Source organism: Protomyctophum bolini, assembly GCF_963924005.1.
Source record: "Protomyctophum bolini genome assembly, chromosome: 13".
In the NCBI taxonomy this organism is placed as follows: Eukaryota; Metazoa; Chordata; class Actinopteri; order Myctophiformes; family Myctophidae; genus Protomyctophum; species Protomyctophum bolini.
This window is the reverse complement of record NC_137874.1, coordinates 40424292-40451982: the sequence shown is the minus strand read 5'-3', so window position 1 is coordinate 40451982 and position 27691 is coordinate 40424292. Positions and strand designations below refer to the sequence as shown.

Here is a 27691-nt window from a genome sequence, read left to right as displayed (position 1 = left end):
ATTCCAAACACAAACCTTTCCATGCTCTACTGATGTGATAAAACATTAGACAGTGTTTCCTACAGCAGGGCTGGGCGATATGGACAACACCAAAATTAATCAAAGTTTTGATAATATACATATATATATTTTACTTAGATCAGCTACTTTTTGATCTGCTTGGTCGTAGACAACCAATTTCTAACCTTTACGTTAGTATCAAAATAAAAGTGATTAGAAGCAGGGAAATACAACTTTTATTGCCATATCATGGTATTCTTATGATCACAGACCATAATATCTAGTCTCCTATATCAACCATAATCGCCTCTGGCCCGGCCGGTGGAAACTGTTAAGTTTTCACGATTTTGTGAAATTCCAAAACGACAAAAGTAGCAGATCTACAAAGCTCAAAACGTGTTGGGATCTGCTCCTTTTGAGACGTTGGTGCGACGCAGCCTGTCGTTATGATCTGATTTGTTTAACCCATTCTGACCTGAGATCAGATTAAAAAAGTCTTCTACATCCTGACAGTTTTTATTCTGACCTGAGATCAGATTCTAAAAATGTTCTTCTACATCCTGACAGTTTTCTGAAAAAGCTATGTTTCTATGTCAGTCGTTCTTCGATTTTTCAAAAATAGCAGACCAACAAGCTCATAGCGCGCCACTCGGTGGCGCGCTATGAGCTTGTAGATCGGCTATTTTTCAAATGGCTAAAGCATAGCATGATGCTAACACCAAAATGGGTTAAATAAGTCTAAGCATAAACAAGTCACGATATAACATCGATATATATATTTAATATATATTTCCCAGCCCTACATTTTCGCCCGTCCGTCCGTCTATCCATATCTATCTATCATTATTCATATTAGGTGACAGTATAGATACATCTTGAACGATCACATTATGAAGCTCAAGTCTACACACTCCATTTGGACAACGGCGTCGCTTGCCGAAAAGAACAGATCTACAAGCTCACACGGTGTTGTTGCATCGTTGTTAGCTTGTAGGTCAGTTATTAATGAATTAATTAACACCGGGTGAACTGCAGATCTTAATACGGTTGAAGTCCTTTTTTTCTTTTCTTTTGTGGACACAATTGCAATCCGAGACTATTATTCTAGATAGTTGTTATTGTTATATAATTATCTAATTACTGTAATTATCATATTTTATTTTCTGGTCCTTTGTGTTGTGGATGGCATGAGGGCCTGTAAGTTGATTTAGAGGAGGTGTAAGTGATGATGCTTTGTAGTAGTATTAGTATAATGTTAGTATAATATCTCTATATTTCATAATGTAGAGAAGACACCGGAGCAGAAGCCTCTCTTTTATTAAGGTGCCAAGTAAGAAAAAAACCCATGGCTGACGTTTTGACGTTTTCTCAGCTCTAAATTCCCAAATTCCATCTCTATATTCTGAAGTAGAGAGAACTCACACTCAGGGGTAAACATAAGTAGCAATTGGAAGTAATGAAACCAAATTGCCACAACTTGAAACAATATCAAAACTGAAGCTGATAAATTATCATTGTAGGGCTCTCTGTCTCTCTCCTGATTGGATCAAACTGGTATCCCGACCAGGAGAAAAAAAAGTATTTTCCGTTTACTAAAAGAGGCCCGGGGGGAGATTCACGTTACTGAACAAACGCTCTACAGCAAACGATCGGAATACTGTATAGAGATGAGAGATTCAAATTATTGTCAATGTACAGTACAAGTACAGTACAGTACAGTCATCCATCTTCAACCGCTTATCCGTAGTCAAGTTGCGAGGGCAACAGCTCCACCAGAGTGCTCCCCAGACGTCCCTCTCCAGAGCAACAGTACAGTACAGTACTGTAGAGTGAAAGGTATTCACTATTTTCGCATCTCACCAGAGTTAGTGCTTTAACATAACAAAAGAATATCACTTACACCCCCTTTAATTATGGTACTGAATGTATGAATCTTCACGGCCTGCCTGTTATTATAACATTTGATTTGCAAATATCAAATATCTTTGCGATGTGGTTTCCTTCCAGTGGGAAGACATTTCTTTCTTTTGTTTTCATTTGGATTTCTGTTTTTTTGCACCCTTAAGTGAAATGATTCATTGTTCTAGAAATACTGTATGTTCAAAGGGATTCCCCCCCATATCTACACAGTGTGAGCCATCGTGTAGCGTTCATTCATAATGTGAATCTTTAGTTTATTTTTAAAAAGTTTATTTGAAATCGTCTTAGATGTTTTTTGATTGTATTTGTAGGAGGAGTGGCACGAATGATGATGATGATGGGGTTATATGCATTTCGAGACTAATGAGATGTTCTTTTTAAAAGTGAAAATGATAGTAAAAAAACATTTCTTTTCTCATGGGTGTGTTCTCAGTGTTTTTAAAGTCATCCATTTCATGTGACTGTCTTGTCTTTACACCGTAAAAAGCTTACAGTACACCTACAGATTTTGTCCAAACATCACGCAAATTGGTACACAGTCTCTCTAGAGCCATTCAACAAAACGGGTCTTTCAGATTTTTCAGACTCCATCCTGATCGGCTAAGATTGGCTTCCAAAGTTCGCAGGAGTGCTCAGTTTCAAACAAAATACTGCAAATCATGAACACATCGTGTGATTTCCGTTAAATTGTGCACGCACATTTCCACTATAGGACGAGGAAGAAATGCCACTTGAACATTTTCAACTCAGCCTCATGGTGGCGCTATAACTGGTCGATTAGTGCTTTTACCTCTAACTATACGGATCTGTGTATGCACACTCCCTAGACGCCAAGGAAAAACCCTTGCCTGGAATTCTTCACATCTGCTCTTTATAGCGCCACCAGGAGGCCGACATATGTAAAACACATTTTATAATATTACTCCTTCAGATTTGATCCAAATTTCACGCAAATCGGTACACATACTCTCCATAGTCATGTGATTAAGACGGGTTTATTTGATTTATCATAATCCACCCTGATTGGCTACGATTGGCTTCTAAACCTTTCAGGAGTAGCCCGTTTTGTACAAATCGCCACAACTACTCAACGCAGCGTCTGATTGTGATGAAACTGTGCATGCATATTCCCACTAGGCTGAGGAAGAAATGCCACTTCACAGTTTTCAAATCAGCCTCATGGTGGCGCTACAACAGGCCAAGCCGTGTCACACACACACACACACACACACACAAAACATGTTTATATTACTCCTAAACATTTTGCCAAACATCACACACACTCCTATCCCCTTGGTGGAGACCTGTGCCCAGAAGGACACTTTTCTAGTTTATTCTGCATTTGAGCCACGGAACACCATTCGTGGTCTGAAGAGGGCAGTTGTTTTACAGACGGGTAAAAGGGCAGCGGCCGAAGCCCCCTTTTTGACGTCTATGTGTGCACGTGTGTCCTAACAGTGCAACACACACAGATACAGGCTATAGAGGACAAGCAGTCTCCATGCAGGTAGAGGAGCTGATGATGTGTCACGTCGTCACTTTACAGAAAGCGTACACGCATCCAGGAGCTTCGGTTACGTATAATATGTCAGTCTAAAGGAGCATGTGGACGTGGTGGATAGACTAGAGCAGGGATATTCAATTGGCGGCCCGCGGGCCACATGTGGCCCGCGGAGCGCCTCCTTGTGGCCCCTGGAAGAATTTAAAAAAAAAAAAAAAAAAAAAAAAACTTTTTTTTTTCTTTTTTTTTTTGAGAATAATAATAGGGCTAATAAAAGTTACAGGTATGGTTTGTGCGATATTAATTGTGAGATTACCATAATGACAGTAATCATTAAAGGACCACTTTTCAACCTATCTTCATAATAGGTCCTCACTAATAATCATGATAAAATGACACGTTTTTTTCTACTCGGTCTGTGTCACATAGGAGGGCTGTGGGCAGTTCAGAAACCCACAGTGACATCAATGGAGAATCCAAGCTAATAGAAACTGCAGGCTTTCTAGTCCTGAAAAGTTGCGAAAATGGAAGCCATCATTGTCACAATAATAAACCCTGTTAGGGTCCATTTGGTTCCATTTGTACACTCTCAGAGTTACAGACCCATAAGGGTCCATTTGATTCCAAACCATTTCCCTGGGGACCCCCTGGAACTGCCTCAAGGACCCTGGGGGTCCCCGAACCCCACTTTGGAATCACTGCTCTATGTAATGTTTGTGTGTGTGTGTGTGTCCGTCCAGCTGATGGTCGTTAATGTCAAAGCAATGCTGTTTATGCACTGTCAAATAGGTCTAGGCCTACATCTATTCTAAGGTGGCATATACCTGTATAGACATATTACCCTGCTCATTACTGTGCGGAAATATACATAAATCTTCGTGTTTGAGCACAAAAAGCATTTTGAGAACCCACAAATTTCCGCGCTTCGCGCGCACACTGTGCGGCCCCCCACACACAATCATTCTACAGTTGTGGCCCCCGGCCTAATCTAATTGAATACCCCTGGACTAGAGAGCAAAGATAAATCACTGCCTGGCCTAGAGAGGCCAGCTAAGGGGGATTCAAACGCGTCTCACACAGCGGGTAAAAACTGATACTGATCAAGGTTTAGTTCCATTCAGGTCCAACAGGCTATCACTGCTATACCGCTGCTACCACTGCTGCTGCTGCTGCATCTGTGTTGTTTTGGGCAGCAAATTTAGATTTTTGTTTTAGTCATTGTCTCTTGAAACGTTTATTTGGTTTTAGTCACCTGGAATGTGACTATCATAGGATTTTAGTCGACTGAATCTACAGGTGATTTAGTCGACTAAAATGTGGGCCTTGATGCCGTTTACACTTGCTGAGTGAAAGTAGCCGATCTACAAGCCATTTCCAGCATGCAACCAAGTGTAAAATGACTTAACGGTATACAGGATCTCTTGTCCACTAGTCCCTTCCTAACATTTTAGTCTAGTTTGTATTTGTTGACGAAATTGTCAGTATATTTAGTCTTAATTAGTTTTAGTCATCGTAGCTTAGTTTTCATTTAGTTTTTGTCAGTGAAAAAAGGTAGTATAGACGAACATTTTTCGTCTTAGTTACAACACACCTAGCTGTTAATAGAAGATTTGAGAACGGATTAATCACATTAGAAATCAGTTGTGCTGCTTTGTGACTTTGAGTTTTGTCAGAGCAGCAGCATTATTGGCTCATAGGAATGAAACACAAAGGGCAGGTATATACGCTCCTGTATTATGGTGGTAGCCTACTTGGAGAGCCAAATATATTCTGAGGTGGTACTTCAGTATAAAACCAATTTGAGAACCAATGGTGTATATAGGGTTGGATCAGACTTTGAAGATATAAGGGTGCCATAATATACCTTTGGTTGCTTTGTAGGCCAACATCAGTGTATTCATTGTGTTTAATTTGACATGTATTTCATGTAAATTATGGCTACCATGATGAAGGCATGAAAAGGGTTTGTCTGTTGCGTTATGTCCTTGTAGCTGTATTATAGCGACCCCTGCTGGTCGGTTCTGTACTACAAGCAGAGAGGCCAACTGGGAGAGAGTGGGTGAACCTATATCAAATAGAAAGTGCTCGCTGTGTGAACCTATATCCAATAGAAAGTGCTCGCTGTGTGAACCAATAGAAAGTGCTCGCTGTGTGAACCAATAGAAAGTGCTCGCTGGCAGGTGAAAAGAAGAAGCATTTGTTGACTCACTCCATGGAAGAAAAAAAATACCTCAAAATTGTACTTAAGTACATGTACTTAGTTACTTTACACCACGTGCTAATTACTGTACACATCTGTACATCCACAGATCATTATCCCTGCTGCCTGCTAGCATGCAGTGAGCTATAGCTGCAGGAGTTTGCTAATTATTATTAACATTACTCAGGGAATTGTAACCACTTATATTAAGCCCTATTCATTTTTTTTATTTTCAAAGATAAGGAATGAACAGACTTTCGGCAGCTATAGGCCCTCCATTGTGTGGTTTTAAGGCTAAAGTTTGAAAAACTCCTGCACAATGACACATGGGGACCAAAACAGGTCATTCCCCAGTGGTGTTGTTTTCGTCGACTAAAACTAAGACGAAAAATGTTCGTCGACTACCTTTTTTCACTGACTAAAACTAAATAAAAACGAATCTATGATGACTAAAACTAAGACTAAAATGTTAGGAAGGGACTAGTGGACAAGAGATACAGTTTTATGCTGGGTTGCATGCTGAAAATAGCAGATCTACAATCTCACAACGCGTCGCAGCGTGATATTGTAGATCTGCTATTTTCAGCATGCAACCAAAGTGTAAAATCATTACAACAGTCATTACAACAACATCAAGGCCTGTCCAAACACATTTTAGTCGACTAAATCAACTGTAGATTTTGTCGACTAAAATCGTATGACATTTAGGTCGACTAAAACTAGACTAAACACTAGAACATTCCAGGTGACTAAAATGTAACTAAAACTAAGTGAAAACTACTCAAGAGACAACGACTAAAACCAAAATAGAAATTTGCTGCCAAAAACAGCACTGTTCCCCAGCAGTCACTTTAGGTACAGTATGTCAATATACTCCAATTCCCTGTAACATACCGTAGATACATAGATGTATTGTTTATACCACAGAGCCAACAGATTAACTCCTATCTTTAGGGCGTGTACACACTTGACTAAACGCTCCAGCTGTGCTGCAGCTCAGGGTCAGATGCTATTTCTGTGCATCAGGTTTCCTCTTGGAGGTCAGTTCACACCAACACCATCCACATGGAAAGGTAGACGCCTCCTTCAGGCTCTGAGCCGTCTGTATATCTCACGGTATAACCACCATGTCTCTCCTCTCCGGAATAATCCTTATGCTTTCTTGCTATGCTGTCAAGGAACAGGAGTCTGTGTTGCAGAACTGGTGATTTAATAAACAAAATAATAATTCAAAAAGGACAAACGTGATCAGCCAGAGGGTTCTAATTCTGTATCCAACCTCCGTAGTGAACAACAAAGTAATATCTCTCTTCCTCTTAATAATGCGACCGCTTCCCTGCACACCAGAACACAAAAGTAAACACAAGATATCCCATAATACTCCTCGTCCCAGCCTCAGCCCGCCAACACAGTTAAAGGAACAATCCCCCTGTATATACTCATATATATAACATAATGTAAACACTATGTATGTATGAAAATATATATACATATAACATACATGTTTTACACACAAATACATTTGAAGGACAGAAGTAGCGCTTGTGTGGGAAAAGTGGGATGGGGGGACCCCGTCTCCCCATCCCACTTGTCCCACACAAGCGATACTGCAGTACCGGGTTAGCAACGTACTACTTGAGTTGCTATTTGAGTGCTATATTAAATGCCTTGATGTCATATTCGACCATAGGCCTATTGGGCTATCATTAATAAACTCCTCTGGTGTCTCACATTGTTTTAAAATCATGCTTTATTTTGATTTTATGCTATTTTAACAGGCTTAAAAACACATCTTGCAGGAAGAGTCAATGAGAGAGCTTTACAACAGAAGGCCAACTATTAGGGGACTAAACTATTAGGGCATTTGAACACTGATGCAATATTGCCTGTCAGTCACAATGCGGGACAGGGTCTCAATTTGTGGGACGCCTGAAAAGTCTTGGAAATGAGGGACTGTCCCACTGCAAAGAGGGACATCTGGTCACCCTATTCCGCATGCGTCACAGAAGGAAGGGGACATTTGGTATAGGTTCCCAAGGACCCCCAAGTTGACACCAATCAGCCCCACCATAAGAGGAGATTTTTATGGCTCTATAGCAGTGATTCTCAACCCATTTAATTTCAAGGACCCCCATGAGTTTGACATGCATATTAGTATACAGAGTGGCATTTCTATCTCTGAAACCTCAAATTATATTGTAAAATCAAAGATAATTTTACTTTGAGAGTGTACACAGTATGCGGAACCATGGAACACATTGGTTCCATTTGTACACTCTCAGAGTTACAGACCCATAAGGGTCTGTTTTGGTTCCAAACTATCATTTAGCTGGGGGACCCTTCTGGAACTCCCTCAAGGGCCCCTGGGGGTCCCCCCCGGACCCCACTTTGGGAACCACTGGTATAGGCCAATCAGAGGCAATGTAAAACATTGGTTTTCTCATTCCGAATAAAGCTCACAAAAGTCTAGCTCACTTGAGTATAACAGATCTACAAGCTAGAAATGCAGTGTGAAGATTTAGAATTTGAATCTATATAAAAAGTAACAGTTTGTAGGACATAATGAGACTCCCAGAGACGATAACTAACATTGATTTTACAACATACTTTGGGGGTCCCAGAGATAGAAATGCCATTAAATGGGGGTCCATACATAGACTAATGCATGTCAAACTGGGGGTCCTTGGAATTAAACGGGTTGAGAATCTCTGCTAGAGCCGTAGAAAGTCTTCTCACATGGGGGGTCCCTGGCATAACTTTTAGATCTGTTTTGGATGTCTGAGTGTTTTATGTTAAATTGGTTGTTCAGTAATGAAGTTTTTGTTTTTGGAAACTTTATAGAGAAGGCATGGCAGTTACGTTGGAGAACGATGTATCCATGAGTTAACTGTCTATTTGTGTATAATATGTATTATTATATAATTATGTACAATTTTGTGAGTGGCATCTTATGATGTAGGACACTTTAATAAAAACTCTATCTATCTATCTTTAACCCATTCGGAACGGGAACCCATGTTGGTGTTAGCATCATGTTATGCTTTAGCTATTGAAAAATAGCAGATCTACAAGCTCATAGCGCGCCACCGAGTGGCGCGCTACGAGCTTGTAGGTCTGCTATTTTTTGAAAAATCGAAGAACGACTGACATTTTTAGAATCTGATCTAAGGTCAGAATGGGTTAATCAGACCAGTTGTGTGTCCAGTGGAAACCTCGTATGAATCTGATCTCAGGTCAGAATGGGTTAAATGAGGGGGTCCGCGGGCTGTTTAGTGTCAATTTGGAGGTCCTTTTGGGAACCACTATAGTGTAAAGAATGCAGGGTGTGTGTGTGTGTGTGGGGTGGGGGGGGGGGGGGGGTAGTGTGACGCCTGATGCTTTGTATGGACACAGTGATGATGTCATGTCCTTTTCCTTCACGGCTGCAGAAAGAGAGCTTTGTTTCTGAGCGGCGAGGCCAGGATGCCCTGGTGGTCTGGTGGTCATCATGTTCTGTTCCATGTGACATTTAGAACAACGTCTATTTAAGACATTCTGACCTGAGATCAGATTCATACCAGGTTTCCACTGGACACACACACACACACACTGGTCTGATTAACCCATTCATCTGACCTGAGATCAGATTCTAGAAATGTCAGTCGTTCTTCAATTTTTTTCAAAAATAAATAGCAGACCTACAAGCTCGTAGCGCGCCACTCGGTGGCGCGCTACGAGCTTGTAGATCTGCTATTTTTCAATAGCTAAAGCATGACATGATGCTAACACCAAAACGGGTTCCCGTTCAGAATGGGTTAAGACGCCACTGTTTAACCCAATTTAGACCTGAGATTTCTATAAAATGTCTTCTAAATCATGACAGTTTTCTGAAAAATGTTTCTATATGTCAGTCGTTCTCAACCTTTTTCATGTCAAGGACCCCCAAAAATATATGTATTTGGCCGCCTTTGGCCCCATCTGAAAATATGTCGTTCCATGCAGGGACCCCAGAAGCAAATATTTGAGTAAAAATGTGTTCGCTCTGAACGAATATATACGGTATATTCAAAGATTTGCACCACATTTTCACGATTTTTCAAAAATAGCAGACCTACACAAGCTTGAAAAAGTCTCTATTGAAGTTATTATAAGTATTAGTATTATTGAACAGCTCCGACGAGAGATATACCTGTAGTTTAGAAGCTTGTAAACGCTACATGTGAGGTGAAATTCTAGCAGGGAGAGAACCATTACTTATGTAATACTCCTACCACAGGGCTGTTAACAGCGCACACACACGCGCGCACGCGCACACACACACACACACACACACACACACACACACACACACACACACACACACACACACACACACACACACACACACACACACACACACACACACACACACACACACACACACACACACACACACACACACACACACACACACACACACACACACACACACACACACACACACACACACACACACACACACACACACACACACACACACACACACACACACACACACACACACACACACACACACACACAAAACTATATACGGTATTAAAGGACATAGAAAGCAACGGCCGGGCAAGTAATAGATCATTTTGAATGTGGAGAAAAAGAAAAGTTATAATTTGGTATTCTTCATTAATAATGATGTATACATTTTGAAACATCCGTTCTTGAACAACTAGACCCCCCCGCCCCCACATTTCCCATCCTCAAGGCTGTGATGTCATGGCATGTGTACACTACTACTCATCAGAGCTTCGTATATAAACAAAGTACGAGGACAGTTACACAATGTACACAGTTATATAAATATATAAACAAGGACAGTTACACAATGTACACAGTTACATTACCCTCAAGTAGGTATACCCATATAGGGGTCCCATATAGGGGTCCCTAATAGGGGTCCCCGGACCGCACTTTGAGAACCAATTTGAGAGACAATACAAAAGACAAACAAACGACGACGTGGCGGCTTGCTGTCGCACGCCGCCAGGCCACAAAGAACGCCATTTGCATGCAATAAATCACCGTGCAAAACAATGGCGACACACGCACGGTGGTGCACTGCATGGTGTCTCAGTCAGGACTAGTGGTGTGGCGTGGCATCTTAGAATGGGTGTGTCGTCACCGCTGGTGACACACAGTATGACCAGATAATGTCTCCCTTTGCGTGGAACAGCTATATAGTCCCTCATTTTCAAGACTTTTAACCTAACTCTGAGAGTTGTACAAATGGAACCAAATGGACCCGTTAGGGTACCCATTTGTACACTCTCAGAGTTACAGACCGGTCCATAATGGGTCCAAATTTGGTTCCAAACTATCATTTAGCTATACTAGGGTCGGACCCCCTGGAACTCATTTCCAAAGGCGTGAGACTATACCGTCCCACAATGTGATTGGTATTGGCAGCAGCTGTGTTCAAAATGCCCCTAATAGGATAGTCCCCTAATAGTTGTCTGTTGTTAAAGGTCTCAAATCATATACAGTAGTTTCCTGCACAAGTGCACATGTTTGTACCACCTGCATTGTTTTGTTTGTTAGACGGGATGGTATCAAAGGTCGTGTCCTTCCTAACCCATGAGGCACATTTGTCTCGGTCATGGTTTATCCAACATTATTACATACAAGGAAAAGGGGTTGTCATGATACAGTTGACCGAAAAGGAAAGGGCTGGAGCCGAAGCTTATTATGCCCACCTTTTTGGGATTTCAGTAATCTCGTATAAGGAAACAAATAAAGAAATAAAGAAATCCGTTTTCAACATTGCTGCATTTCTAATGAAAGGATTAAATCATGTTGAAAGAAAAAAATCTAAGAATCTGATCAAAAAAGCTGGTCAAACAGCACTACTTCTACAACTTAGTGATAATGATAATTGTTACAATGATGATGATGTTACTAATAATAATTATTATTAATAAGATAGATCTACAAGCTCACAACGTGTCTCGACAGACACGGAGCAGTTAGTGTAGGCTTGTAGATCTGCTGTTTCCCTCCGAGAAAGAGATTTGATGTCGAGCGGATGAAAGGAAGGGCCCCCCAACCCCCTCGGCCCCAAGTAGCCTAGAGATAGCATAGATAACGGCCCCTGGGGAACCCCGTTTGCTCAACAAATATAGGCCTAATATAGGCTTTAATAAGTGGCTAAAACTCAGGAGTATACGTACAGTGAGTGAGGGACGTCAAATACTACACAACAAACCATCAATCTCAATCACTTTCCACACGTTATCCTCTTTGAAGTTTGAACCGACACCGATATTATGAGCCAATGTTTTGGTCTGCAGTGTTTTGGTGTGTGTGTGTGTACGGTGTCGTGGTATGTGGTCCGGCTTAAAGCAAGAGAGGGATAGAGAGAGAACTCTGCAAGCAGTTAGTAACAAGAACCATGTGTCAAAACCCACCCCTCACTCGCCCCCCAAACCCACCCCATCCCCCCACTTCCCATCTGTGCCCTTCAGGCTCTCTCTCTCTCTCTCTCTCTCCCCATATGCAGTTGCCTCCCTCCCTCCCACTTCCTTCTTCCTCTCCCGAACAGACCCAGAGAGCCTGTTATTGTTTTTCTCTGAGTTTCTCCTGCTACAGGAAATTGTGTACTTTGGGGAAGCATTCAGGAAGGCTGCTTTTTCCCGTACAGGGAAATATATATAAGGCCCAGTTTTATTGGGAGCAGAGAGAGAGAGAGAGAGAGAGAGAGAGAGAGAGAGAGAGAGAGAGAGAGAGAGAGAGAGAGAGAGAGAGAGAGAGAGAGAGAGAGAGAGATAAATGGATGAAAGGGGTCAGACATTTCTAAACCTAGCGAGAGAATCAGAAGTCAGCTGTTCTCCCTCCTATAGTCAGTCACACACACACACACACACACACACACACACACACACACACACACACACACACACACACACACACACACACACACACACACACACACACACACACACACACACACACACACACACACACACACACACACACACACACACACACACACACACACACACACACACACACACACACACACACACTACAGCCCCTAAAAGAAAATAAGTTATGGTCCTGAGATAATGTGCTCTTCAGTCAACTTGATGCATGCATGTTTTTTTAGAAGGATGGGAGGGGGGTAAAGGAGTCAGTGAAAGGGGTGACTGTCTGTGTGTGTGTGTGTGTGTGTGTGTGTGTGTGTGTGTGTGTGTGTGTCTGTGTGTGTGTGTGTGTGTGTGTGTGTGTGTGTGTCTGAAAAAAGACGGGCTGGGGTCGAGAAAAAGAAAAAAAAACCCCAACAGGAAACCACCAGGCAGGCAATGCTGATGCTGTTTCTACACAGCCTGGAGAGATAACACGCCAGTCGGTCTGTGTGTGTGTGTGTGTGTGCGTGTGCGTGTACGTGTGTGTGTGTGTGTGCTTGGACACTCCTCTTGCGCTTCAGCTGTTACACGAGGACTCACTATAGAAACATCGTCTCCTTCTTTGATAAACTCGGCATCTCTTTGGGAAAGACTTGAAAAGATATTTTCCCCTACTTCTTCTTGTAAATGTAGTTTTTTTTCTCCCACAGTGACGTCATTTCTTGCTCTCTCTCTCTTTACACAAGCCTTTTTTTCATTTTCCCTCCTCCTCCTCGCCTCTCGGCCGTGCGTCAGTCAGTCAGTCAGTCAGTCAGTCAGTCAGTCAGTCAGTCAGTCAGTCAGTCAGTCAGTCAGTCAGTCGGTCGGTCAGTCAGTGTGGGGGTTCGGCAAGATGTGAGCGGATGCAAGGAGGTCTTTGGGAGTTCTCTGTGTGTGTTGGTTGCTCGCTCTTTGGCTGTCTGTGTGTGTGTCTGTCTGTGTGTGTGTGTGTATGTCTGTGTGTGTGTGTCTGTCTGTATGTATGTACAGTATGTCTGTGTGTCAGTCTCTGTGTGTGTGTCTGTGATCTGACTGCCTAACTCGGAGGTCATGTGGATCGATCGCTGCCTTCATCATCTTCCAGGATTTTGTCTCTTCTTTTGGAATACTCTATCACTGGGATCTACTATCAATCCACATGAAGAATAAAGGCAACAAGCAGACGAGGGCCACCAAGAAGAAGGAGAAGAGCGACAATGTGTTTGGATGTGACCTGACGGAACACCTCCAGAGCTCAGGAACCCATGGTAAATGTTATGTTATGTTCTTATGGATGTGACCTACAGAACACCTCCAGAGCTCAGGACACCATGGTAAATGTTGTTATGTTCTGTTCTTATATGGATGTGACCTACAGAACACCTCCAGAGCTATCAGGACACCATGGTAAATGTTGTTATGTTCTGTTCTTATATGGATGTGACCTACAGAACATCTCCAGAGCTCAGGACACCATGGTAAATGTTGTGTTATGTTCTTATGGATGTGACCTGAGGGACAGCGGTGGCCGAACGGTTTGCGGAGCGGTCTTGATATCGTAAAGGTCGCTATAGCTGGTATCCCCGGACCGGCACGTTAAAATTACCACCGCTGAAGTGCCCTTAATGGACAAGGCATTGAACCCCCTACCATGAAATGTTCTATATGAGCAGGGCCTGGCTGTAAACAAGTTCTTGAGCTTAGTCCAGTTACCCTGGGTAAACATGGTACCTTTCCTTTCCTTAACACCTCCAGAGCTATCAGGACAACATGGTACATGTTGTTGCTGTTATGTTATGTTCTTAGAATGAAATGACAAAAAACACAGCTTTTTCCCTCACATGCACATATACATGTATAGCTGCCCTGTTAAAAGTAGAGCTCTCAAAACTATACACACACAGGCTTACATCCTGTGTTCACGGCTGGACACACACACACACACACACACACACACACACACACACACACACACACACACACACACACACACACACACACACACACACACACACACACACACACACACACACACACACACACACACACACACACACACACACACACACACACACACACACACACACACACACACACGCGGCTGTTCATTCATGTTTGAAAGTGTAACCACTTAAACCCTATAAACTCAATTGACCGGAATCCCCCGGGTGTCTCTGTGCTATAGCTGCCCCCCCCCCCCCACACACCCCCCCCCCCCCCCTCCTGTTTTTAACTCTAAACATCCAAACAGCGTTACTGAAAATAGCCTAATATCTATACTCACGACATGTCTGTCGCCTTGTTGAGCCGTTTTAAGACCTTGTAGATTATTTTATTACATTTTTTGCCTAATGTTTGCCACCCAGAATAGAGACTATAGGCTCGTGGGGGGGGGTCCTTGGCTAATTTCCCAGAATACCCACATTCACGGGACGGGACGACATCATATTAACTTGGTATAACGTAAGCAAACGTGATGAAAATGTCAGAGAGCGTTAGCATCGCAAAGGCTTTTATCCTAGTATATAACAACCCATGAATTGAAGTGCTGTTATAGCTAGCCTACATGTATTGGGGGGGGGGGGGGGGGGGGGTTTGGGAGGGAGGGGGGGTTTTGTTGCATGAAGTAAAACAAGTTCATTGTTCCATTGCCTCTATAAAAGAGGGGATTGTGACTCGGGGTGTGGCAGCGTAGACGGTTTTTTTTTTCTGGTCAATTTCCCTGCCTCGATTCGGTCACTGCAACAACTTTTCTATTTTTTTCTCTCTTCTCGGAGAGGAAAGGAAAGGATGGGCGGGTTCTGCTTCAACACAGAGAGAACAGACACTGTAATGAGCGGCACTAGAGTATATACTCTCGTAAAAAAAACACAAAAACTAAAAAGACGAAATGTTTAGAAGTCAGTGTTTATGTTTACACGTATAAAAAGTTGTGAAACGAAACACAATAAGAGGCTTTCGTTTCTTTTTTTGTTTTCTACCCCGCCCGCCTGCCTGCCACCCACCCCATCCTGTTTATATTTCCCTTTGGGTTTTATTCTCGTTCCTTCTCTCTGTCTCTCTCTCTCTCTGTCTCTCTGTGTCTCTTTCTCCCTACAATATTCTGACAAGACAGAACATGGTTGTTTGGACCACATGCAGAGCCATGATGTGGGCCCTGGGCACCCCACAGAGCTGCATGTGAAGGGTGACATTACGGACAGCTTTGGGTGCAGTGGTGGAAAAGTATACAAACTAAGTGCTCTATAGTCTATACTGTACTTAATCCATTCTGGGCTGGAAGTGGGGAACCCCCTTTTGGTGTTTTAAGCATTATGTTATAGTTTAGCTATTGAAAAATAGCAGATCTACAAGCTCGTAGCACCTCTGTGGCACCGAGTGCCGCGCTTATACGAGCTTGTAGTTCTGCTATTTTTGAGAAATCGTGAAAATGTGGTGCAAATCATTGAACATAATTATATTCTTTCAGAGCGAACGTTTTTATTAACTCAAATATTTGTTTTCTGGGGGGGGGGGTCACTGGAACAACATATTTTCAGATGGGGTCGATCGGCGGCCAAAATACAAATATTTTTGGGGGTCCTTGACATGTTTTTTTTCTGAAAACTGTCAGGATTTAGAAGACATTCAGTAGAATCGTCCTCAGGTCTAAATGGGTTAAATACAATTAGAGGTACTTTTACTGTAGATTTTACAGATCATTTTATACTTCACATCTCAGAGGCAAAAATACTGCACTCTCTTTTTACTCCACTATAATTGTTTGACAGCTCTAGTTTGCTTATTTATTTGGCTATTTAAAAAAATAATAGCCTAATCTACAAACTCACAACGCGAAGCAATGCGACCTGTCGTGAGCTTGTAGATCAACATTTAGGCCTATACACACATTTTGTTTAAATGTGTGAAATGGGACATTCTGCATAATGAATACTTTTACTTTATACCTTTCGATGACCAACACGTTTGAAGTCAAACTTAATTTGAATACAGAACTTTCACCTGTAACAGAGTATTTTGTACTTTTTCTACTTTTTACTCATAAGTAAAACGTCTGTGTACTTCTACCAGCAGTGGTTAAGTGCAGCGTCCAGTGAAGGAACAGGTTTGATGTCCAACGTACTCATAGAAATGTCCAGGAGACAAACAGCAGCTTTAGATTGGAGGAATGAGGAGACAAACAGCAGCTTTAGGAGGAATGGAGGAATGTTAATACTAATCATACTTGCTTGTCAAGCATGGGTGCTGTAATGCAGTGGTTCCCAGAGTGGGGTCCGGGGACCCCACTGCTGTAGTAGTACTAGTACAAGCCACAATGGCTTATAGTTATAGTTATATTACATTTTTCATATTTAGCCATTTACTGTATATCCATTTGGGGAGGGGGAGTGCCGGGGGAAACCCAGGTATGTGTGCCTCAACGTTCTAAACATACTGTCAAGCCAAGAGAAACACATTTGTTTGCCTTTGCATATCCCTCTGCAGGCGCACACGCACGCACACACGCACGCATGCACGCACCCCATCCGATATAAATGTCATCACAGAGGTTACTTATGTTTCCACCTGGATGAGTAACCACACATCTCAGCCAATGGGAGAAGCCCTCCTGTCAGTCAGTCACCCCCTCCTCCTGATCAGCCAATGGGAGAAGCCCTCCTGTCAGTCAGCCCCTCCTCCTGAATCAGCCAACTGCACACAGCACACTAACTCCACATCGCAACCATAGATACTCTAAGATCGCAACGCATTGGCAAGATTTTAGAACAGCTATATTTTTGCATTCAAAATCAAAAACGGATTATAGTACGTTAAGTATTGGCATTGTAGCATTCTGTACACTTCACCACGGGAGTACAGCCCTGAGTACAAACAGTATTATACATTCCATTGCAATGCTGACCTGACATTCCATTATGTTGAACTGACTTAATCAAACCCTGTACACTCAAGCCACGCTCCATATATGGCCAGTACAGAATTCATTCCATAATCTGAGTCAAGTCTTTTCGTTTCAGACAGCCAGTTACATGCATTAATTTATAGGCCACACTAAGCTAAGTTCAGGGTTAAAATGTGCTCAGAGTTACAGACCTACAAGGGTCTATTTGGTTCCCAACTGTCCGTTATTTAGCTGGGAGTTTTGAAAACAGCCAGAGAGAGAGAGAGAGAGATGTGATGTAGCCGTTTGAATTGAAACCTTTAGTTGTTCTCAAAAAGAGCATTGTGAGGTTCACCCCTCATTTGCAATGCTGTCGAAATTACACATACACACACATACAAAACCAACAATTAAGACGCATGCGGATCTAAAAACACAAACAACAAAATGAGACCAATAATATAAGACAACTAGTAGGTTAAAAACAGTTACATGGCGAGGTTACAGGAGGGTTTAAGAGCAGGTTATTAAATTGTCCATGGCATTATGAGGGCATTAATTTGTAGCGCGAGTTGTAGATTGTTCCACGAAACTGCAGGAGCATCGTAGCAGAAAGCAGACTTTCCCAGTTTAGACTGGACAAGTGGAACCTCAAGTGTAAGAGCAGGCCAGTTGTTTGAGCGAAGTTCACCCATGCAACAGTGTTGATTTAGTCGACTTAAAACTAAGACGAAAAATGTCCGTCGACTACCTTTTTCCACTGACGAAAACTACAAGGAAACTAAGAAATCACACCCGTGTGAACTGAGTGGTGCAACTCCCCCCCCCCCCCCACCTCTCTCTCTCTCTCTCATTAGCAGGCAACAGTGCAGCACTATCCCTCTCTCTGTTTCTGTTCCTTGGAGTGGTTGCACCACTCAAAAATAAAAAACTAAGTTATGATGACTAAAACGATGACTAAATATATTGACAATTTCGGCAACAAATCAAAACTAGAATAAAATGTTAGGAAGGGGACTAGTGGACAAGAGATGCAGTACAAGTCATTTTACAATCGGTTGCATGCTGAAAATAGCCGATCTACAAGCTCACAACGCATCGCGCTGCGACACGTTGTGAGCTTGGAGATCAGCTATTTTTCAGCAGGTGTTAAAAATGTCATTACAGCGGCATCAAAATGCATTTGAATCGACTAAATCAACTGTAGATTTAGTCGACTTAAACCTTATGATATTTAGTCGACTGAAACTATACCAACCCTAAAACATTCCGGGTGACTAGTAAAATGTGACTAAAACTAAATGAAAACTGTTCGAGACAAAAAACTAAAATCTAAAATTGCTGCCAAAAGCAATACTGCCATGCAACATTATGAAACTCTAATGTTTCTTTGAGAAGCATTACATCAGGAAACATATCGTGAAACAGAAACTATAGTGTAAAGTGAGGTCAATAATGTACTAGCATTTAAAACCTTGGCCATCAGCGAAACACACAAGAAGAATGTATTTTGCTTTCTCACGGCAGTAGTACAGTTTCAGGGAGTTTTCACATATCCCTTAAGTTCGTGTACACTTTCACCAATCTAACTCCTTGAAACACCTTGCAACATACTGTACTTGCAACTCCTTGAAAAATGCGGGCCCTACCTCCTTCCATAATTGCAGAAACGATAAATAAATCCTCCACAAACACATCACACAATCACATAACGTCATGTGATGTGGACTGGCATATTATACACACACAAATTAAGTGAAACGATACATGACGCGAAAGACAACCTATATGGTATGGTAGCATGTAGCACACGTGAACAAGCAGCAGGAATCAAAAGGTTAACTAACCTTAATTCACTGCTAACAGCACCCAGCAGTGGCAACAGCATAGAGTTCACCCAGCAGTGGCAACAGCATAGAGTTCACCCAGCAGTGGCAACAGCATAGAGTTCACCCAGCAGTGGCAACAGCATAGAGTTTGTACCTCCTGTCAGCTTGACGTTCTGAAATGGCAGGGCAGAAGAGAAGAAAAATAATTAGTTGTCGGCCTACAGGATGACATTTTGTCACTGACAGGGCTGTGTCACTATTATTTCACTATATAGTCACACATTGTGATTAACACGTCAACCCATTAAAGGGCCACTTCACCCAATTCCAAAGACGTGGAGTGAAAGTTCTGGCACAAAACGTGTATTTAGTCAAATATCTCAACTTTTCCATCGCATTCACACGGACACCTTTCACCTTCCGGGCAAAGGGGTCCAGAATGACAGCTGGATTGAATTTTCCAAATCTTCCTGACCACACACACACACACACACAATCACCAATTGACCATGCAGGGAAGCACACAATCGGCAGGTGCGTTGCGATAGGTGCTGGGTAATTAATCACACCACCTGCCAATTGTGTTTTGTTAAATTAAGTCCAGCTGTCATTCCGAGTGCCTTTGCCTGGAGAGAAAGCCATCCGGGTGCAGCTTGTGAAAAAGTGGAGATATTTGACTAAACAAACATTTTATGATAATGACTTTCACATGGATATGAAGGCTGAGGACCATATCGAACTCCCAAGTCAGATATGGTCCTCAACTTTCATATCTATATCCATTTATTGAGCGAGTACACACACGGAGCGCCGCCATTCTGCCACTGCAACCGCAAGTCTACAGCATTTTTATGAAGCCTAAAAGCCATGGAGAAATTAAAAGTTTGTGACCAAATTTGACTGATCCTGCCATCGTGCAAATTCCAGCTTTTCACCCGAGGAGAACTCCCCCCAATATACATATATTGAATTTGTTTAGAATAATAAAAAATAATAGTTCTGTTCTGTCTGTTTGTGTATTTATCCATTATGAAGATGGTGCTGACTGGCGTTTCACTTTTTCTCTGTGTAGAGTTCTCAAATTCTGCACAAACCCGACCAGGCCCGACCCAACACAATGTTTTAGGGCCGGGTCGGGCCTAAAATCTATGCTAATTAGTCGGGCCGGGCCGGGCCGGGCCTAGGGCCTGATCAGTTAGGGCCCAGTTAGGGCCGGGCCTTAATTTTCGGGCCCGATGAGAACTCTCTGGACAACAGTGGGTCCGACCGACTCGACAACCGGGCACTGCCCTCCCTGTGGCGGGGTGGAACGCGTGTGTCGAATTTGAGTTACGTGCATCACAGCCGTACACACGACGTTCAGACGTTCCAAGATTTGAGTTAAAACGTTTGCTCTGAAAGAATATATATATTCAAAGATGTGCGCCACAAAATTACATACAATTTTCTGGTGGTCCTTGACATGAAATATTGAGCACCACCAGGCAGAGAGCATTTTATTAGATACTGTAGTTTGTTGATTATACTTTTGATGCTTGTCAGATAACGTTCCGCAAGCGACCGTTTGAGACCCACTGCTCTATACACACACACACACACACACACACACACACACACACACACACACACACACACACACACACACACACACACACACACACACACACACACACACACACACACACACACACACACACACACACACACACACACCATGTCACTGCTGACTAATACTTTGACTTCTCATGTATTACTGTAACTATAATACTTATCGTCAGAACACATCGTCCATTGATGAAGTGGAATGCTCCCTACAGTATACACATGCATGGTGGTTAACCCATTCTTGGCGGGAACCCCCTTTTGGTGTTTTAAGCATTGTGTTATACTTTAGCTATTGAAAATAGCTAAAGATCTACAAGCTACAAGCTTGTAGATCTGCTATTTTTCGTGAAAATGTGCCGCAAATCTTTGAATATATAATTCTTTCAGAGTGAGCGTTTTTAACTCAAATCTTTGCTTGTGGGGGGGGGGGGTCACTGGAACTACATATTTTCAGATGGGGGTCGGCGGCCAAATACGTATAATTTCTGGGGTCCTTGACATGAAATATTGAGCACCAGTGATATAGGAAGGTATTTCAGAAAATACATTTTTAGAATTTCGATGCCAGGCCTAAATGGGTTAAAATGTAATCCATCAAGGGCGAGAGAGAGAGAGAGAGAGAGAGAGAGAGAGAGAGAGAGAGGACCTAAACAAGCAGAAGCGTTGGGCTCAAAGTAAACCAGTGACTGTGAGAGAGAAGAGTCCCCCCCACCACGTCACCACAGGCATGCCTTCAGCCCAGAATGCCTCTGAAGGTCTTAACCATGAGAACCAGGGGAATGTTGTGTTTCATACGTCTCATTATGCACACGCATAATGATTTGTCTGTTTTAAAGTATAAACGCCTTTAAACCACGCCATATAGCCCTCGGTTTTTATACCTTCAGGAATTCCTCAGAAATAGTGAAAATAGCTCTCGTCGTGCATGCAGAAAGCTTGTGAATTTGTTTGGTTTTTTAGCTATTTAGGAAGATTCTCGAAATGTTTTGAAATTTTATTTTGACAAATATTTAGGCGGTTTTTTTTAGAGAATTGGAATGACATGCCCAACATAGGGAGGGATGCCAGGTTGGAAGTGCTTAACATTAAGACCTGAGGCCGATTCTACAAATCTCTTCTAAATGTGTTTCAGTGGTGCTCCAACCTTTTCATGTCAAGGACCCCCACAATTGTGTTTGGCTGTGGAGCACCATCTCAAAATATGTTGTTCCAGGGACTCCACAGAAGCAAATATTTTTGTTAAAAATGTCGACTTTAAAATAATATACTCAAATATTTGCACACATTTTCAAGATTTTTCAAAAAAATTGTACATCAACAAGCTCATAGTCCAGCACAAAATGAACACGCTATGAGCTAATAGCCAAATAGCTTTTTAAAATCTAAATCTAAAATGGCACAGATTTCCTGGTCTTAATGGGTTAAGTAGCCAATTTTCTTCACATTTCACCATTTGTACTAAACACACATTTGGGTGCCACTGGGGAGATTTAAAAAAACAAAACAGGGAGTCATTTAAAAACCTAACAACAAAAACACACAAGTTGTTTGTTTACTCGGTGTGAGATTACGAGCTCCTCTTGGCCGAGTGTGGAACAAAACCTCGACGCCTGTGTTTTCCTGAGCAGCAGCAGAGGCAGCATGGCTCCATACGCCATAACATGACATTACTGTCAAGCTATGCAGACTGAGAGAGAGGCAGTGGAAAAGACCGGACCCTCGCTATGCAGACTGAGAGAGAGAGAGGCAGTGGAAAAGACCGGACCCTCGCTGCGTCAACACCAGTGTTGTTTTTGGCAGAAATTTTTGATTTTATAGTTTAGTCATAGTCTTTGGACTGAAACTTAATTTAATTTGAGTCACATTTTAGTCACCTGGAAATGTCTTAGTGTTAGTCTAGTTTTAGTCGACTAAATCTACAGGTGATTTAGTCGACTAAAATGTGTTTTGGCGGGTCTTGATGCCGTCGTAATGAGTGTTTTTACACTTTTACACAAATAGCCGATCTACAAGCGTTGCGACGCGTTGTGAGCTTGTAGATCAGCTAGTGTAAAAAACACTCAAGAGTAAAATGACTTATACTGGATCTCTTGTCCACTAGTCCCTTCCTAACATTTAGTCTAGTTTTTATTTGTCGACGAAATTGTCAGTATATTTAGTCTTAGTTTTAGTCATCATAGCTTAGTTTTCATTTAGTTTCCATTCGTTTTTGTCAGTGGAAAAAGGTAGTCGTCTTAGTTTTAGTGGACGAAAACAACACTGGTAAACACACATACCAGATACCACACACACACACGAGCATGGACACACAGACACGCACACGCGCATAGACACACACACACACACACAACACACGCACACACAGTCCTGTACACCGTGCTGTGCCATGAGACCATGAGACAGTTTGGGATGGTAGTAGGCCTACGGTCACTGTCTCACTGTCCCAGACGTTTTTATTTCCAGGGAGGAAAAAAAATAAGTCTGTGTCCGAGTCCACTTCAATTCGGCATACAGTACAGCGCAAACGTCGCTCACTCTCTGCTGATTTGCACCGTTGTTAAATTGACGCACACACGTATAGTACACACGCACACACACACACACACACACACACACACACACACACACACACACACACTACACACTCCTCTCTCTTTCTGTTAGTCTCATGTCATGCAGCTGTGTGTAGTTTTTTCTACTGTCAATGCACCGGCTCCCTCGATGGAGCCGGTTTTGGAGACAATTATCCTCCTTTATTAAGCAATTCCGTGGTGGACAAAGAGCTCAACTCCTGTACTTGAGTCAAAGCAGAGATACTCCTGGTCAAACATTATACTCAACTAGTAGTTGAAGTGAAAGTTGCTTAGTCAGTGAATTTTGTAATTCAGCTTCTGCTTTGATGGGAGACACATCTGTCTCAGAGGTAATACTATCAACTCTCTATGGACCTTAGATTTAGAAAGCTCTTCTGCAAGTTTATTTTGTTCATTACATTATATATTATCTATAATTATACCATTTTCCTTCAGAATAATTCCTTTACACAGTTTGCACGTCATTTGTCTAACAGACTAAAACAATGGGGTCTCTCAGACACGGCCAGGGTTGTGCTCTGGAAAGAATGCTAGTGAAAGGGATTCTTATAAAGTTATCCATCAAACGTGGAAGCATGCATTCACACGCCTCTGCAGTGCACACAGGCACCCGCACACGCACACACGCACACTAGGGCTTTCACTTTTATACTATATGACTAGTTGTTTAACTATAGGCCTATACCCATTATGTATGTATTTTTAAATAATAGTTTTTTACATTTAAAACTGTGTACATTGGTGAATAACTATAATTAATTTGAGGCCTACAAAATAGAAAAATACCAACAAGTTCGACTAGTGGATTAGTCGACTAGTTGCGCGCGCACGCACGCACACGCACACACACACAAGCGACGTTTAAAAAAAAGGCTTTGACATTTTTGTCCTTTGATTTGTGTGAAGTATGTGATTTTTATTCACTTTACTGCCCGAGCTACAACCATGTGTGCGTAATACGTGGATAGGCGAGCCCCGCATACACGCAGACTTTAAAATAGGACTGGATTTCAAAAGCCTGGTGTGTGTGTGTGTGTGTGTGTGTGTGTGTGTGTGTGTGTGTGTGTGTGTGTGTAGCTCGGCTGTTATGTGGTTAGTTTGATGCAGTCTGGTAACGGCCGGTAACCACATGCTGTGAAAGCCATGGTTCATTGTTGTTATAAGTACATGTGAAATAACACTGGGATCATGAAGCAACAGTGTGCATTTCACTATATCAGTGAAATCAGTGGTTCTCAAGTTTTCCAGGCCACTCTTAATCCAGAGCGACTTCTTCTTCTGTTTCCTTTGGGCTTTTCCCTTCAGGCGTTGCCTCAGCCAATCATCTGCCTCCATCTCACCCTGTCCTCTGTCAGCCACAGCCAATCATCTGCCTCCATCTCACCCTCTCCTCTGTCGCCACAGCCAATCATCTGCCTCCATCTCACCCTGTCCTCTGCCTCCTCAGCCAATCATCTGCCTCCATCTCACCCTGTCCTCTGTCTCCTCAGCCAATCACCTGCCTCCATCTCACCCTGTCCTCTGCCTCCTCTTCTCTCACACCAACTAACTTCATGTCCTCTTTCACTACATCCACACTTCTCTTTGGTCTTCCTCTGTAGGCCTCCTGCCTCAACATCCTTCTACTGATATATACTCACTATCTCTCCTCTGTACGCGTCCGTCCAAACCATCTCAGTCTGGCCTCACTGGCTTTATATCTCCAAAACATCTGACGTGCGCTGCTGTCCCTCTGATGTACTCGTTGCTGAATCCTACCCATCCTTGTTACTCCCAGAGAGAACCTCATGTTTTTGAGCAATTTAATATGTTATTCTCAAGCAGCAGAAGAGTTACTTTGATACTTTGATATTGATATATGCAGTTTAGAAGTTGCTCCAAAGCCAACTTCTAATTAGTTGTTCTTGGATTCCAATGTTTGCATATTGAAACACCACACCACACAGCGCTGTGAGCCTGTAGATCAGATATAACACCACACAGCGCTGTGAGCCTGTAGATCAGATATAACACCACACAGCGCTGTGAGCCTGTAGATCAGATATTACACCACACAGCGCTGTGAGCCTGTAGATCAGATATAACACCACATAGCGCTGTGAGCCTGTAGATCAGATATAACACCACACAGCGCTGTGAGCCTGTAGATCAGATATAACACCACACAGCGCTGTGAGCCTGTAGATCAGATATAACACCACACAGCGCTGTGAGCCTGTAGATCAGATATAACACCACACAGCGCTGTGAGCCTGTAGATCAGATATAACACCACACAGTGCTGTGAGCCTGTAGATCAGATATAACACCACATAGCGCTGTGAGCCTGTAGATCAGATATAACACCACACAGCGCTGTGAGCCTGTAGATCAGATATAACACCACACAGCGCTGTGAGCCTGTAGATCAGATATAACACCACACAGCGCTGTGAGCCTGTAGATCAGATATAACACCACACAGCGCTGTGAGTCTGTAGATCAGATATAACACCACACAGCGCTGTGAGCCTGTAGATCAGATATAACACCACACAGCGCTGTGAGCCTGTAGATCAGATATAACACCACACAGCGCTGTGAGCCTGTAGATCAGATATAACACCACATAGCGCTGTGAGCCTGTAGATCAGATATAACACCACACAGCGCTGTGAGCCTGTAGATCAGATATAACACCACACAGCGCTGTGAGCCTGTAGATCAGATATAACACCACACAGCGCTGTGAGCCTGTAGATCAGATATAACACCACATAGCGCTGTGAGCCTGTAGATCAGATATAACACCACACAGCGCTGTGAGCCTATAGATCAGATATAACACCACACAGCGCTGTGAGCCTGTAGATCAGATATAACACCACACAGCGCTGTGAGCCTGTAGATCAGATATAACACCACACAGCGCTGTGAGCCTGTAGATCAGATATAACACCACATAGCGCTGTGAGCCTGTAGATCAGATATAACACCACACAGCGCTGTGAGCCTGTAGATCAGATATAACACCACACAGCACTGTGAGCCTGTAGATCAGATATAACACCACATAGCGCTGTGAGCCTGTAGATCAGATATAACACCACACAGCGCTGTGAGCCTGTAGATCAGATATAACACCACACAGCGCTGTGAGCCTGTAGATCAGATATAACACCACACAGCGCTGTGAGCCTGTAGATCAGATATAACACCACACAGCGCTGTGAGCCTGTAGATCAGATATAACACCACACAGCGCTGTGAGCCTGTAGATCAGATATAACACCACACAGCGCTGTGAGCCTGTAGATCAGATATAACACCACATAGCGCTGTGAGCCTGTAGATCAGATATAACACCACACAGCGCTGTGAGCCTGTAGATCAGATATAACACCACACAGCGCTGTGAGCCTGTAGATCAGATATAACACCACATAGCGCTGTGAGCCTGTAGATCAGATATAACACCACACAGCGCTGTGAGCCTGTAGATCAGATATAACACCACACAGCGCTGTGAGCCTGTAGATCAGATATAACACCACATAGCGCTGTGAGCCTGTAGATCAGATATAACACCACACAGCGCTGTGAGCCTGTAGATCAGATATAACACCACACAGCACTGTGAGCCTGTAGATCAGATATAACACCACATAGCGCTGTGAGCCTGTAGATCAGATATAACACCACACAGCGCTGTGAGCCTGTAGATCAGATATAACACCACACAGCGCTGTGAGCCTGTAGATCAGATATAACACCACACAGCGCTGTGAGCCTGTAGATCAGATATAACACCACACAGCGCTGTGAGCCTGTAGATCAGATATAACACCACACAGCGCTGTGAGCCTGTAGATCAGATATAACACCACACAGCGCTGTGAGCCTGTAGATCAGATATAACACCACATAGCGCTGTGAGCCTGTAGATCAGATATAACACCACACAGCGCTGTGAGCCTGTAGATCAGATATAACACCACACAGCGCTGTGAGCCTGTAGATCAGATATAACACCACATAGCGCTGTGAGCCTGTAGATCAGATATAACACCACACAGCGCTGTGAGCCTGTAGATCAGATATAACACCACACAGCGCTGTGAGCCTGTAGATCAGATATAACACCACATAGCGCTGTGAGCCTGTAGATCAGATATAACACCACATAGCGCTGTGAGCCTGTAGATCAGATATAACACCACACAGCGCTGTGAGCCTGTAGATCAGATATAACACCACATAGCGCTGTGAGCCTGTAGATCAGATATAACACCACACAGCGCTGTGA

At 42.8% G+C, this 27691-nt stretch overlaps 1 protein-coding gene across 1 annotated transcript in view; it reads left to right on the top strand.

Moving 5' to 3' along the window:
* The first annotated feature begins 13035 nt into the window (after positions 1 to 13035).
* arhgap31 (Rho GTPase activating protein 31) overlaps positions 13036 to 27691 on the top strand; it is a 46143-nt gene continuing 31487 nt past the window's right edge. The window contains exon 1 of the mRNA XM_080780559.1: positions 13036 to 13764. Within this exon, the coding sequence (XP_080636685.1) occupies positions 13656 to 13764 (109 nt within the window). The 5' untranslated portion in view covers positions 13036 to 13655. The remainder of the gene's footprint in view (positions 13765 to 27691) is intronic.